Source organism: Rhinolophus hipposideros (genome assembly GCF_964194185.1).
Source record: "Rhinolophus hipposideros genome assembly, chromosome: 19".
Lineage (NCBI taxonomy): Eukaryota > Metazoa > Chordata > Mammalia > Chiroptera > Rhinolophidae > Rhinolophus > Rhinolophus hipposideros.
In genome coordinates, this window is record NC_138065.1 from 38,532,307 (window position 1) to 38,546,838 (window position 14,532).

General features: G+C 40.2%; 1 protein-coding gene across 1 annotated transcript in view; it reads left to right on the top strand.

The window, feature by feature from the left end:
- The window catches only part of CENPF (centromere protein F), a gene marked incomplete at its 5' end in the record, with an annotated part of 50,338 nt that overhangs the window by 15,303 nt on the left and 20,503 nt on the right, over nt 1-14,532 (top strand). Inside the window, 5 exons of the mRNA XM_081025403.1 lie at nt 223-348; nt 1,307-1,435; nt 2,737-2,859; nt 8,130-8,265; nt 10,124-13,530. Coding sequence (XP_080881529.1) covers nt 223-348; nt 1,307-1,435; nt 2,737-2,859; nt 8,130-8,265; nt 10,124-13,530 — 3,921 coding nt within the window. The remainder of the gene's footprint in view (nt 1-222; nt 349-1,306; nt 1,436-2,736; nt 2,860-8,129; nt 8,266-10,123; nt 13,531-14,532) is intronic.

A 14,532-nucleotide genomic window follows, 5' to 3' on the forward strand; every position in this document is an offset into this window, starting at 1 on the left:
TAATATTTCCATAACATAAATTTTATGTATGCCAAAATAATTACAGTGGTTTTGGTATATGGCTTATAGTTTTACACCCCATTTTTTTATGAAGAAATAAAACTGTCAAAACACAATGGTGAACTTGAACCAGAACTTGGGACTAATTTTTCTAAACTTCAAAATATTGCTTCTTTCTGTGAATAATTTTGTTTTGTATCGCACATTTTTATTTGTTATTAGTGTACTGCATTGGAACAAAAACTGAAAAAATTAACTGAAGATTTGAGTTGCCAGCGACAAAATGCAGAAAGTGCCAGATGTTCTCTGGAACAAAAAATCAAGGAAAAAGAAAAGGAGTTTCAAGAGGTAAGATGAATGGATTCGTGGGGAGTTTGTCTGGAAGGCTCTTGGGGGCATTTCATAATTTCATCATTCTAAAAGAAGAGCTGTTGATCATTATTTGGGATATTCTACCAGAGGGGAAACGCTTTGTTAAGAAAAGGTCACTGTATTTTTTTCCATCACACTTTCCATCTTTTCCGTTTTTGATCGGAGAAGGAACAGTAGTCAGAATGTTCTTTTTTATCCATGTTTTCTGATTTGTTTGAGATTCGATACTGAGTAGGAGAGGATCACATTTCTTTTTTCCCTTCTGTTGTAAAGGTAATTGTCTTCACTCTCTGGCTGCTTTTTAAGCCCGTGGGTTGGCAAATCCATGAGGACAGTAGTTGGTGTGAGGAGGAAGATGTTGACAGACAAGTTAGGGCTGAGGATGCCTTCCCGTAGGTCTAGCAGCCAGTGTCCGGTGAGTTAGCCTGAAAGTGTGTCACACGGACTGAGGGTCTATAGTCTTCCAGTAAGAGTGACTACAGATGTTAATGAGGTACCCTCACGCAGTTATCAGAGTTCATTGGTGGCATGTGCTTTCTATCGTTCTCAATGTAAGTGGTATATGGTGTTTGAAATGGAAAGCCCCATATCTGAGTGTTTGATTTCTCAGCCGAAGTGTGATAGTGGCAGCTCAGCTCTACTCTTTTGTCCCTGGAGACGTCAAAACAGAAATGATTGATGTAAGAGTGTGGGTGAGGCGGAGACAGGCCCGCCTCCGTGTGGTCAACGGGTGAACTCCTTCCCCTAGTCCTCTGAGACCTGGATTTAATTACCCGGATCACTGCTAAGGCGGATTCGTTAAGAGCATGGTCCGCTTGGCTCCATGTTGTTTCCTGCACTGTCACTAAAGCATTTCCTGTAGGATCTTTGCAGCTCACCCTGGAATCTGCCTGTTCACCACCGACAGTCTGATGTGTGTGTCTTGCTTTTTTAGGAGGTGTCTCGTCAGCAGCGTTCCTTCCAAACACTGGACCAAGAGTGCACTCAGATGAAAGCCAAACTCACGCAGGAGTTACAGCAAGCCAAGAACGCACACAATATCCTCCAGGCGGAACTGGATAAAGTAGGGTGCTAACTTCTTCTCTCCCCTTAATAGCCCCTTCTTTCCTTATACATGTTATTTCCCCACCACAGGTGACATGGGATACTTTTAAGGAAAACATGCTCTATCCGCCCTTTCCTTATCAACAAGGAGAGCAAGCTGAACTTTCCTGGGTCTGGGTTTTCATTTAGAGAAAGAGCAGAGCGAATGAGGTCCTCAGATCTGAATGACTGGAGGTCTCTGATATTCAGGTGGTTCTTGGTCATGTCAGTGAATGGGATCCCAAGTAATTTATGCCCCCAAATTGTCAAAGCACTGGAAATTATAATCTCTTTCCTTAGTTAACATCTCTTCAAAAATGATCTCATTCAGTTTTATGGCTTCACACACTGTCCATATACTGATGACTTCTGCATTTACATCTGCAGCCTGGATGTCTGTTTTGAACTTGAGACTCATGGGTGTGTACCTGATACTTGCACTCGCATGTGTGACAGGCTTCTCACACTTAACGTGTTAACAACGGAACTCCGGCTACTTTTTTCAAACTTGCTCCTCCTTTACTCTTTCTCATCTCAGTAAATAACAGTTCTATTCTTCACGTCTCTCAGGCCAAAACCTCTGTGTCCTCTTCATCTCTTCTTGTTCTCTCACACCTCAAAGTTATCCATTAAAACTCCACCAACTCTATCTTTATTTTACACACACGCGCCTGTGTGTGTATCTGTGTGTATGTGTGTGCATATGTATATTGGTGCACATGTGTGTTTGTGCATTGTGTGTATAGTATATTTAAACTTGTTTGTGTTAAAACACATCTCTATAGAATAAATGTTTAACAATACATTATTATCAGGTATGCTCACTTATAAGCATAATCTATGTCAGGGGTAGAATGTTGTCAGCCATCTCAGAAATGCTTCTTGTGCTACATGCCTCCCTAAGGATGAACCTGACTTTTACGTCTATCTGTATTTTATATTGAATGACTGCTTTCACCATCCCTGCTGCTGTGTCTGATCTAAGATGACCTCATCTCCCACTGGGGTTACTATTTTAGCCTCCTCACCGGTCTCCCTGTTCTGCACTTCTTCCTCAGTCTGTTTTCAACCAGCGGTGGGTGTGAGTCTTTCAATGTCTAAGTCAGATCTCGTCACTCCTCTGCCTGAAACTCTCTCCATCTCTCAGTGAGAGAGTTGCAACCAAAATCGATGGCATCAACTCTTTTATTCCATGATTATTTTTTTATTACAGAAGATTACCTGATTATTTAAAAAGTAAAGAACAGAAAACTGAAACTTGGACTTATTTTCTCTTTGTAGGTCACATCAGTAAAGCACCAGCTAGAAAAAAATTTGGAAGAGTTTAAGCAAGCGTTCTACAGAACCGAACACGCATTACAAGCGAGTCAGACCAAGGAAAATGAGCTGAGGAGAAGCAGTGAGGTACGTGAGAAGCAGAGCTGAGAAATTATCAACTTCTGCTCAGGATGAAGTTGGAGGGTCAGAGACAATTTCTACATCATTTTTCAGTAGTTTATCACGACCATATATACCCTGTTTCCCCGAAAATAAGACCTAGCTGGACAATCAGCTCTAGTGCGTCTTTTGCAGCAAAAAGTAATATAAGCCCTGGTCTTAAATTACAGTGAAATAAGACTTGGTCTTATATAAGACCCGGTCTTAAATTATAGTAAAATAAGACCCCGTCTCATATTATATTATATTATATTATATTATATCCAATCTTATAGTATAGTAAAATAAGACTGGGTCTTATATTATTAATTTTTGCTCCAAAAGATGCATTAGACCTGATTGTCTGGCTAGGTCTTATTTTCAGGGAAACACGGTAGTTTTTTATTTGCCAGAAGTATTACAAAATATTTTGTATATAACCTATGACATAGGACACAGTGCTTTTTTTTTTTTTTTAACCTTTCTATTCCAATGTAATTACTACCGTGGAAAAAGGGAAGGAAACAAGGGATTTTCTAGAAACAAAATTGGTGACGAGGTATATAATGTAAATCCCTTTCCCAAAGGTTGGTGTTTGAGTCATAAAATATTAAAATCCTGTGGAAAGTCATAGATTTAAATGAACAAAAGTCATGACAGATTTCCACTTGTTATAAAAACATCAAATAATTGTAAATCATGTCACTCTGGCTTCAACACTAGCCTTAGCGGTTGAGTATCTGCAAGGATGGTTGACGATGTCTTTGTAGATTTATGTTTGTTATGCAAAAGCGCGGACAAGGTGCCCCCAGTGGGGTGGATACAAGGGCTAACCTCATGTTGCTTCTTGATAGGATTTTATCCATACTTACTTTAATTTGGCTTCTCTCTGAAGTTATGTTGTGTCCTGGAGATTATTTTTAGAGGGACTAATTAAGAACCATGTAATGGGTAGTAATAGACTGAAACAATTTGAATAGAGCCATAAATCAGCGCTGTAATTTTACGCAGAAGCAAAGCAGACTGGTAGATGTTTCTGCTCCATCAAATGTCACAGGAAAGACCATTTCCTCCTTATTCTTTGATTATTTTGCAGTCACTTTTTTAGACTGTAAAGATGGTGCATTCTCTCTAAAGAACAGTTATGTACGTAGGGAAAGTCTAAATGTATTTATCCCCCCAGCTTTGAAGAATGTTGCAGGATTGTAAAATCAGAACAGCTGTCAGTAGCAAAGAAGTAGCTGTTAACACAGCTCACTCCAGAGGGCTAATGCTGCTGGAGATAGGAGGCCACAGCTCCCGCGACCCAAGTGGAAGAGAACTTCGTGTCAGATGATGGTTTCATCAGCGAACGTTTTCAAATGAAAGTGTTTTGTTGCAGCAAAACAAATGTTTGCCTTTTGGCCAGTGGGGACCAACCAACAGATGCTTCTACTGACATTTCCACAGGCAGACTGGCACCGAGCTCTTCCCTCTGTGAGCTTCCCTTTCAGCCAGGAACTCTCCCGCGACTCCACTCGCTGCCTGGTGGAAGCATTTTGTAAAAGCAATCGCCTGGTTAAGAGGGTTCAAACACTTTGAAAACTGTCTGCTTGGCCAAGGCTCAGTAGTGGGCTGGACGTTATCTTGCAGGTGTTTCTGAAGACGTGTCCACTCCCCACAGGGTCTAGCGTGTCAGCTGTGGAGCTGTCCACAGAGAAGTCTCACCTGTGTGGAGTTAAATGCCTACCCTGTTGCCCTTATATTTCATTGATATCTGTGTCCAATGAGGGCAGTCGTGTAGATGTGCCCAGCACAGGGCCAGGGAGTTTGTTTAGTATTTGTCTTAATGTGTGTGTGTGTATGTGTTTCTTCTTTTGAGGACGATAGCTGGATCTTGCATTTTGAATTGGGATTAGGATCAGAAAAGTGGTATACCCAGTTAGGGTGGTGGTATAACTTAATGGTACAGTGTTGGTGGCTTTCGAATGAGCGAGATCTGAAATTGTATCGCTCTTCTGCCACCTACCTGCTGTGTGACCTTGGGATCATGACTTGCCCTTTCTGAGTCTGACGTTCCTCATCTGCCTATGGGGACTAATAATACATTTTCCTTTCCAAAGCTCCATTAATGATTAAATCAAATATTGTATGTGAAGTGCTTAGACCACGGCCCAGCGCAGAAGGGCTCAGTAAATTATTACAGCCCACCTGCTCGTTGCCTCGGTTTTCACATCTGTTATGACCTGTCTGCTGTCACACATAGACACAGAGAATGATGAGCAGGGGACAGTGCATTTGAGATTTTTCACATTTAAAATTGTGCCGGTTCTATTCTATCACTCTGGGTATCTTTCTGTATCTAATTATAAGTAAGTACAAACAAGCTTAGCACGCTGATAGGTTTTGGATGCCGAAATAATGTGACAGTTGTACTGAAATTTTCCCTGATCGTGTTTAGCAAACTAACATGCGGCTCACAATGAGAAATGATCAGTTGTGGAAACGTGATTTAATGGCCCAGTCAAGGGTAAAGTTAACATTTAGTATCAAAGTGAATGGAGGTTTTAGATAAAGTGCTCATCCAACATCCAGTGCCAGCCCCGTAGCTTTGGGTTTAGGCCATAATATTCCATCATTTGACAGCCAAGATGAGGGAATACTCGCCTGGGGACCTTCCTGAGCATGGGGTCCTCTAAGGAGCTTGGTCTGGCAGGCAAGAATAATGAGGTGGGAGATGGATCCTTTGTAGCCATCCCTTCCTTGTTCACCATATAGACTGCCTCAGCAGGGGACGTGTTAAGCTCCGTTCGTGGATGGGATCACGAAATACCACACAGTAACTGAAAAGTTGTTTGGTCTGGCCCTGGGAAATGGTGCCCCCTTGCTGCTCCTAAACCAAAGTTTATCTGGGTGGAAGAGCTTGCTAAGCTCCAATTCTGGCTTGTGGCTAGGGGGATTTGGGTTGCGTTTTTCCAGACTAGTGCCCAATTTTGCAAATCACGTGCGGCTATAAGAGGTGCATATGCAAGGAGACTGTATCCTTGCGTGCTTAACTCATTGTTGATAGTGAGCTACCCAATCAAGTCTTAAGTGGCTGCAGCCTCGCAGCAAACTAAGCGCTGAGGGGTGGCAGCCTACGGCTCCGTTTCCAGATGTTCATTTACTAAACTCTGGCCTTTTAAAATTCTTGGGTTGGTCATAGATGTAGCATTCCAAGCTTGCTGGGTCCAAGGATTGGCTGAACTTTTCTTCGTTAGAAACAAACATTTATGGAGCTAATGCTCCATTTAACTTACTATTCATTTAAATGTCTCCATTTATGGACAGAGGTGGATGGAGATCAACAGACACATAAACATAAGTTGCCCCCCCTCCCTCTCTGGGGTGCACCCAGCTTTGCCCATGGTGTCTTCTCAGCTTCCTTGTCATGCCTCCAGATGTAGATGCCATTTGATTTGATAGACTTTTTTTTTTTAGGATAAGAAAATCTTTTATAAGTTGCAAAGTAAGAATGCTAAGTCAACCCCGGAGGTGAAATTCCAGTTACTCTCTTACGGTGAACTCATCAGCTGACAGCAATGATCAGGTCTGGCTGCTGTTACATTTTTGGAAGACATACTAATAATGCCCCATTCCTCTTATGAAAGTGCTTTGAGGTAGTTTTCCTTTCACATCTGTGACCTGGTGATTATCGTGAGCTCAAAGAGCAAACAAGTGATTACAGTCGGGAGCTTACTGATGGTCGTGTTAAGGCAGTAACATTGCATCTTCATTGCAGAACTGAACACTGACTGGTGTGCGTGTCAGCTCTCAGCCCTGAGATCAGGTGGAGCGGCCCCTTCACTGAGCTTGTGGAAGGGAGGCAGGATTAGGACAAAGGAGACAGGAAGGAGTAGAGCTACTACTTGTTCTGATGATGAAATGAACATATATATATGAACACAGCAGCTGCCAGCAAGTTTTCAAGTATTTTCTACTCGCCAGATTCTCCCTCTTCTTGCATTTGGCTTTGCTACCTCGGTACCCATCTGCTGGTAGTAACCAGACTGATAATTGAAGGCAGCCTTCCAGCACAGCCCTGCCAGGGCCATCTGTTTAATAACAGTGCAGTAGGGTTTTGGAGGATGGCTCTTAATTGTTTCTTTAAGATTCAAAAATGTCCCCGACTTCTCAGTGTGGTTTTAAAAAAGTTAGCCTTAGGAATTCAGCCCCTACCCCCCCAAGGATGTGAGGTGCTTTTTTTGTCTCAGTTTGTAATGATTTATGTCAATTCCTTGTGGTCCAGAAGGTGGCATATAATACACGCTGAGGTACTTATAAAATCATTGAAGGTTGAAAAACAGGTTGAGGAAATAGAGGATTTATGATATCTATTGTGTGGTTAATCAGCACTGGTGTGTTTATTTGGCATGCAAATATTAATTGGTTTTAAGATTCAGAAAAACATACGTGCCTCCCTACATGATACAATGGGACTGCATATGTGTCTCTGTTACGTGATTTGCACTTCGATGCATGGATACTTCATTTAATCAGGTGCCCAAAGAACCTGCTTTTCACTACGAAAGCTCATTCCCCCATCTAGAATGAATTCTTCCTTCTGTGCTCCAGCCTTCCCACAGTGCACTCAACCCCTCTGTAGTACTTAGTACACAGTACATTCTGCTGTGTATCACATCCGCCCCCACCGGGTGAGGGGAGAGGGGGTCCCTGCCCCGAGGGCAAAGACTCTGTCTTACTTATATCCACATCTTTTATAATGCCCATTCCAGCATCTTGCCCATTGTAGATTTTCTTGGTAAACATTTATTGAAGGTAATTTTACCCGTAAAGATATCCCCATAACAGTGAACCTTAAGATGGTTTTAGGGTGAAAAGTGAAAATTTGTCACGTGAATTTCTTTGGTTCCTTAGCACATCTTTGCAAAGATTCTATTAGATCATTCAGGAACTTGGAGCTTGTGTAAAAAGATTTTTCCTTATGAGTTAACTCTTTAACAAGCTTAGGGACAACCAGAAAATTCAAAGAAACATATTTCTTGAAGGGAAAAGATTATCATCAGATCTGAGTTTTGTGCTTTTGTTGTAACTTCTATTCGTAAAATTATTTGGCTTAAGTAAGAATGTGTAATTTCCCTAAGGACTCAAAGGGAAAGCGTGATTCCTCCCCTCTGTAATATACACAAAACAGTTCCACTAGGGACCCTTACTAAGGCAGAAGTCATCATTTGCTCGAGCCTTTGTTTTGATTATAACCAAATAAATGTGCGCTTTAGGAAATGAAGAATGAAAACAGCTGCCTGAAAACTCAGACAGAGCAAAGTGCCAGAGAAGTCTGCCACCTGCAGGAGGAACTGAAGAAGACCAAACAGTGTTTGAGTCAGAGCCAGAATTTTGCAGAAGAAATGAGGGGTACGTGAACTTAGTGTTTTAGAGCTACTTCTCGAACTCATGTTCCCAGGAGGGAGGATGGGTGGCTTTAGAAACTTCTTTGAATTTTTCCATGTATTCTCCCAGAAAGATGTCCGCAGTCAATGTGGAGAAAGTTTTCCCTCCTTTGTAGTTTCCAGAGTGAGAGTTGGACATTTGTTTTTTATTGGAACACATTGAGTCCCCAGATGCCTGGTTTTCAGCACTTTGAAACCAGAAGGGTAAATATTTTCCACAATTTAGTAAATTGTCAGTGCTATCTCGCCCCAGAGCGCTATTCTGTGTGTCTCCAGTGTGTTAGTTACATCCCGACAGCTCAGCTCCTCACTCATTACAATCCCCCTATAATGGAAAATCCCTATATTAAATGCGTGTTGTCCCAGCCCTTAATGATAATGACCATTGTTTTTTGATGACTTACTTGACTGAATGATTTTATTTCTTTATGTTAAAGCCAAAGAATTATGCTATACACACCAAATGAATCCATTGTTTCACGTTTATTTGTGTATACGATATGTCTTTTACTTAAAGTTAGTTTCTCACCTGGGGTATTTGCACATCTAGGATTGCTCTTAACCTGAACTGTGGATTGTGCGTCACACTTCTCTGTGACTGTTTTCTTTTTTAAATTCCAATCTCCCCCAGATAGCTTTCAGTTTGTCCACAGCAGCAGGTAGAGATGTCAATCTTTCTTGAAAGAAAACCATAAGACAAGGAAGGATTCAGGTGTTTTTCAGTGTTGGTCCCCAGTGCCATTGTTGGAAGTCCTCATAAGCAGAGGTGATTGATAGTCCTTGTGGGCTACTGAGAGCCATCACTCAGTAAGTAGACTAAGCTTAGTGGGTTAAAAATAGGAGTGGTTTTCTACTTACTGTAATATTTGCATTTAGAATACATGCTGCCTTTATCATCTACTAGTAGGTTCTCGACTTTTATTCTCCCTCAATACACTTGAGGAAGCCTTCCCATCACTGGTGAATGAAACCATTGAGGTTATTTTCAGCCAGGTGGGACCAGTGGGTAGAGGTGAGTTATTGGGCAGAACACAAGGTGGTAATAGAGTTTGAAAAAGCTTCCAGATGATTCTCACATTCGTAGGCACCACCCTTACTATGAGGGGCTGGGATGAGGGTGATGTTGTTCCTCAATTATACTCATATATAGGCCTCAGGAGTTACTGATATAGGATCTTTTATTGTTTTGTACTTAAGCTCAGTCTTGTGGGTTTTTGGCTAAAATGGTTCTGGGAAATCAGAATTCCTTTTCTGGGAAATCAGAATTATTTCCATTTCAGTACTGCTTTTGTCACAGTTTTCTCTCTTTGAATAAGTATTTCAAAAGAGATGAAAAATATAGGCAGACCTCAGAGATATTGCGGATTTACTTCCAGACCACCACAATAGAGTAAGTTATCGCAATAAAATGAGTTGTAATCTTTTTGCTGGTGGAAGCGTTTTGCCTTCAGTTTGTAAAACCCACAACATACACATATACATAAACACATACAAAGAAAAAACAGAAAAGAAAGTTTCAAGTGTTTAGGAAAATACTCCTTTGGTATTTTATACAACAACATTTTATTAAGCTGCTTTGAAAGAAGATGAACAAAGGTATTACCATCCCTAAAAGGACCCTATTTCTTATTGTCTATATATAAGCTTAGATAATTGTCAGGAATTGTAGGAATATCGAGCAATAATGTCAGTTTTTACAGGGCTTCAGGAACTGTTTGTTTGGATTATTTTTTTTCCCCTGAGTTGAGAATTCTCATAGAATAAATATTTAAAACATTGACAATGTTTTTTGTTTGTTTGTTTTGTTTTTGTACTTTTAATAGCTAAGAATAACTTCCAGGAAACCATGTTAAGAGATCTTCAAGAAAAAATAAATCAGCAAGAGAATTCCTTGACTTTACAGAAACTGAAGCTTGCCATAGCTGATCTGGAAAAGCAACGAGATTGTTCTCAAGATCTTTTGAAGAAAAGGGAACATCACATTGAACAACTGAGCGAAAAGTTAAGCAAAACACAGAGAGAGTCTGAAGCTTTATTGAGTGCTTTGGAGTTACAAAAGAAAGAATATGAAGAATTGAAAGAAGAGAAAACTCTGTTTGCTCATTGGAAAAGTGAAAACGAACCACTTTTAAAGCAGATGGAATCAGAAAAGGACAGCTTGCAGAGTAAGATCAGTCACTTGGAAACTTGTCTTAAGACACAACAAATAAAAAGCAACGAGTACACCGAGCGAATAAGAACACTAGAGATGGAAAGAGAAAACCTAAATGTTGAGATGAGAAACCTTCACAACATGATTGACAGCAGGACCATGGAGGTAGAGACACAGAAACAAGCTTATGTAGAACTACAGCAGAAAGCCGAGTTCTCAGATCAGAAACATAAAAAGGAAATAGAAAATATGGGTTTAAGAATTTCTGAGCTTACTGAACAAGTTGAAGATCTAGGACAGAAGCTTCAATTACTGTCAAGTGAAATAACGGACAAAGACCAACGTTACCAAGTCTTACACGCTGAATATAAGAGCTTCAAGGATCTGCTAAAATCCAGTGATTCTTTGGTGACAAATGAGATTCTGCACAGAAGTCTTTTTGCTTTTGAGCAGCAGTCTGCAATGAATAATTCCTTTGCAAATACAATTGAAGGACAAGGAAGCCTGCCTTCTGAAAGGAGCAAGTGCCATGGAGAAGTGGACCAAAGTCCAAAAAAATCAGCCATCTTACAAAACAGAGTCGTTTCTCTTGAATTTTCATTAGCGTCTCAAAAGCAGATGAACTCAGATCTGCAAAAGCAGTGTGAAGAGTTGGTGCAAATCAGAGGAGAAATAGAAGAAAATCTTGTCAAAGCAGAACAGGTGCATCAAAGTTTTGTGGCTGAAACAAGCCAACGCCTTAGTAAGTTACAGGAAGACACTTCCGTTCATCGGAACGTCGTTGCTGAAACTTTGGTTGCCCTGGAGAACAAGGAAAGAGAGCTGCAACTTTTGAAAGAAAAATTAGAAACTGAGCAAGCAGAAATTCAAGAATTTAAAAAGAGCAACCATTTACTTCAGGAATCGTTAAAGGAGCTACAGCTTTTGTCTGAAACTCTAAGCTTGGAGAAAAAAGAAATGAGTTCTATCCTTTCTCTAAATAAAAAGGAAATTGAAGAGCTGACCCGAGAGAATGGGACTCTCAAGGAAATTAACGCAATCTTAACTCAAGAGAAGACGGACTTAATCCAAAAAACTGAGAGTTTTTCAGAGTGTATAGTTGAAAGGGAGGAAAGTATTTCAGATTTATCTAATCAGTACAAGCAAGAAAAACTTATTTTACTACAAAGATGTGAAGAAACAGGAAAGGCATTTGAAGATCTTAGTGAAAATTATAAAACAGTGCAAGAAAAGAACTCTAAATTAGAATGCTTGCTAAATGAATGCACTAGTGTTTGTGAAAATAGAACAAATGAATTGGAACAGCTAAAGGAAACATTTGCAAAGGAACGCCAAGAATTTGTAACAAAATTAGCTGTAGCTGAAGAAAGAAACCAGAATCTAATACAAGAATTGGGGGCACTGCAGCAGGATTTGAGATCTGAGATTACAGATATTCAGACCAATTGCAAGAGGGAGGCTGATGGTTTAAAGCAAGAAATTGTGACTTTAAAGGAAGAACACAGCAAGATGCTAAAGGAAGTTAATGCCTTATTACAAGAGAATGAGCACCTGATGCAGTTAACGAAGACAAAGCGTGAGCATCAAAATCTAGAATTTGAACTGGTTAGTGACTCTGTGAAAGAAAGAGAGAGTGAGATAAATAAATGTCATGGTCAACTTCTGAGGGCGCTTGAAGATAAAGATACTTCTCCAGACAGTTATAATGCACAATTGGAACAATTAGAGGCTAAGATAAGAAAAATGGAATTAAAACTTCAGGAGAGTGAGGAGGAGAAGGAGTGCCTGCAGCAGGAGTTACAGACAATTAGAAGAGAATTAGAAACTAGAAACGTTCACGGAAGTACCCAGTCACAAGAAATTAGTGCCCTTAAAGACTGTGAAGTAGATGCAGAAGAAAAATACATTTCAGTGCTTCATGAGCTGTCAACAAGTCAAAATGACAACGCGCAGCTACAATGCTCCCTACAAACCGCAATGAGCAAGCTGAACGAGCTCGAGAAAATGTGTGAAATGCTGCAGGTCGAGAAGTTTGAATTAGTGTCTGAGCTGAATGATTCAAGATCAGAATGTATCACAGAAACTAGTAAAATGGCAGAAGATGTAGAGAAACTAGTCAATGAAGTTAAAATATTAAGTGATGAAAATGGTCTTGCCGGTCAAGCTGAATTAGTGGAAGAAATGCCAGAAGGTGAGCTGGGTGAGCAACAAAAGGAAAAGAAGTCTGAGCACTTAAATCCTGCTGACGACAATCATTTCTATGAGCACTTGACATTGTCAAACAAAGAAGTCCAAATGCACTTTGCTGAATTACAGGAGAAATTCTCATGTTTACAAAGCGAACACAAGATTTTACATGATCAGCACAGTCAGATGAGCTCTAAGATGTCAGAGCTCCAGTCCTATGTTGACCTGTTAAAGGCCGAAAATTCAGTCTTGTCAATGAATCTGAGAAACTCTCAAGGTGACTTGGTAAAGGAAGCGATGCTGGAACCCAGGGAAGGGCATTCACTGTCACTGTCATTCTCATATGTGGCTGACAGCCCTAGCCTTACAAGTTCGGGAGAATTATCTTTTTACAAAGATCTCTTGGAACAGATAGGAGAGACATCCCTTTTGAATAATTTAGAAGGGAATGTTTCTGCAAACCAGTCCAATGTAGAGGAGGTATCTTGCAGCAGTCTGGAGGAGGAGAATCTGACCTTGAAAGCATTCCCATCAGCCCTGGAGAACAGCACTGAAAAACCTGAGGCCCTCTGTCAGATGTACCTGCAGTCCCTCAAGAAGCTGGAAGAGAAAATAAAAAGTCAAGAGATGATGAAAAATAAAGAAATTGAAGACCTCAGACAGTTACTAAGTTCTCAAAGGAAAGAGCTCGACTGCCTTCAGAAGCAGCACTTATCAGAAAATGAACAGTGGCAAGAGAAGCTGACAAGCGTGACTGTGGAGATGGAGTCCAAGCTGGCTGCAGAAAAGAAACAGAGAGAACACCTGTCACTGGAGCTCGAAGTTGCACGACTCCAGCTGCAAGGTCTGGACTTAAGCACTCGGTCTTTGCTTGGCACCGACGTCGAAGATGTAAGTACATGGATTTACGTGCTCTTTCTCTAATTACATGCCTACTAGCCACTCATATAAACGTTGATTGAACTGAAATCAACATTGAATCGAACTTAAAATACTTTTAGGGTTCAAGGACGTAAAAACAAAATATACCAATGCTTTTTTAAAAAAACAAACCAGAACTTTAGGACGTGAGTAAACCGTTTTTTGGGGTGGGTTGGTAAATTTCTACAGTGATTTCATTTTAACACTATTATATATGGGAAAGTACTAAAGATGTTTTTAAAAGTCTCTTGGAGAAAATTATATGATGGAGTCAGAACGTCATCTTCAGGGTACGTATGTTGTATACTTTCAATTTTTGTGAATTAATAAAGCACACTTAAATATTAAATTAGAGCTTATGAATGATAATGTGATGGGAATTTTAAAGTCTCTTGCCCATTTCAGACTATTTTTAATGTTAGTGTTATAGTCATGAAAGTAAACATAGGAGTTTATTACATATTAAGTCATTTTTAACAATTTGCTCTTATTCAAACCTATGATTTGGTATGAGTTGTTTGAAGACATTTTTTTTGTTGTTATTGAATATGACATTGGTTGGTTACTTATAACTTAGTCCTTCTAGTCTACCAGATAAACTAACTCTGTATCATGGACGAGTGTCACTTCATTCCCTCTGTCTGCTTATGTGAGGTCAGAGGGCAGGTGGTGAAGTGGCAGCATTTGTAGTCAGTGCAGCTGATCCCCATTTTACAGATGAAAGTGACACCTAGACATGCAAATTATCTAAGAATACAGATAGTAAGTGCTGGCCCTGTGCTTAAGTTCTTGGGCTGGCAATCTGATCAACACATTCCTGCCTTTTCATCTTGAAGAATTTCAGAAATGCTGAAGGTGGCAGCTGCACATTTTCTGTGGAATCTGTTAGTCTCTTATTTGATAGTCACAAGGAGAAATTTTACATTTAGGCTACCTCGACTATTCCTAGCAAGAAAAAAACATGACATTTCA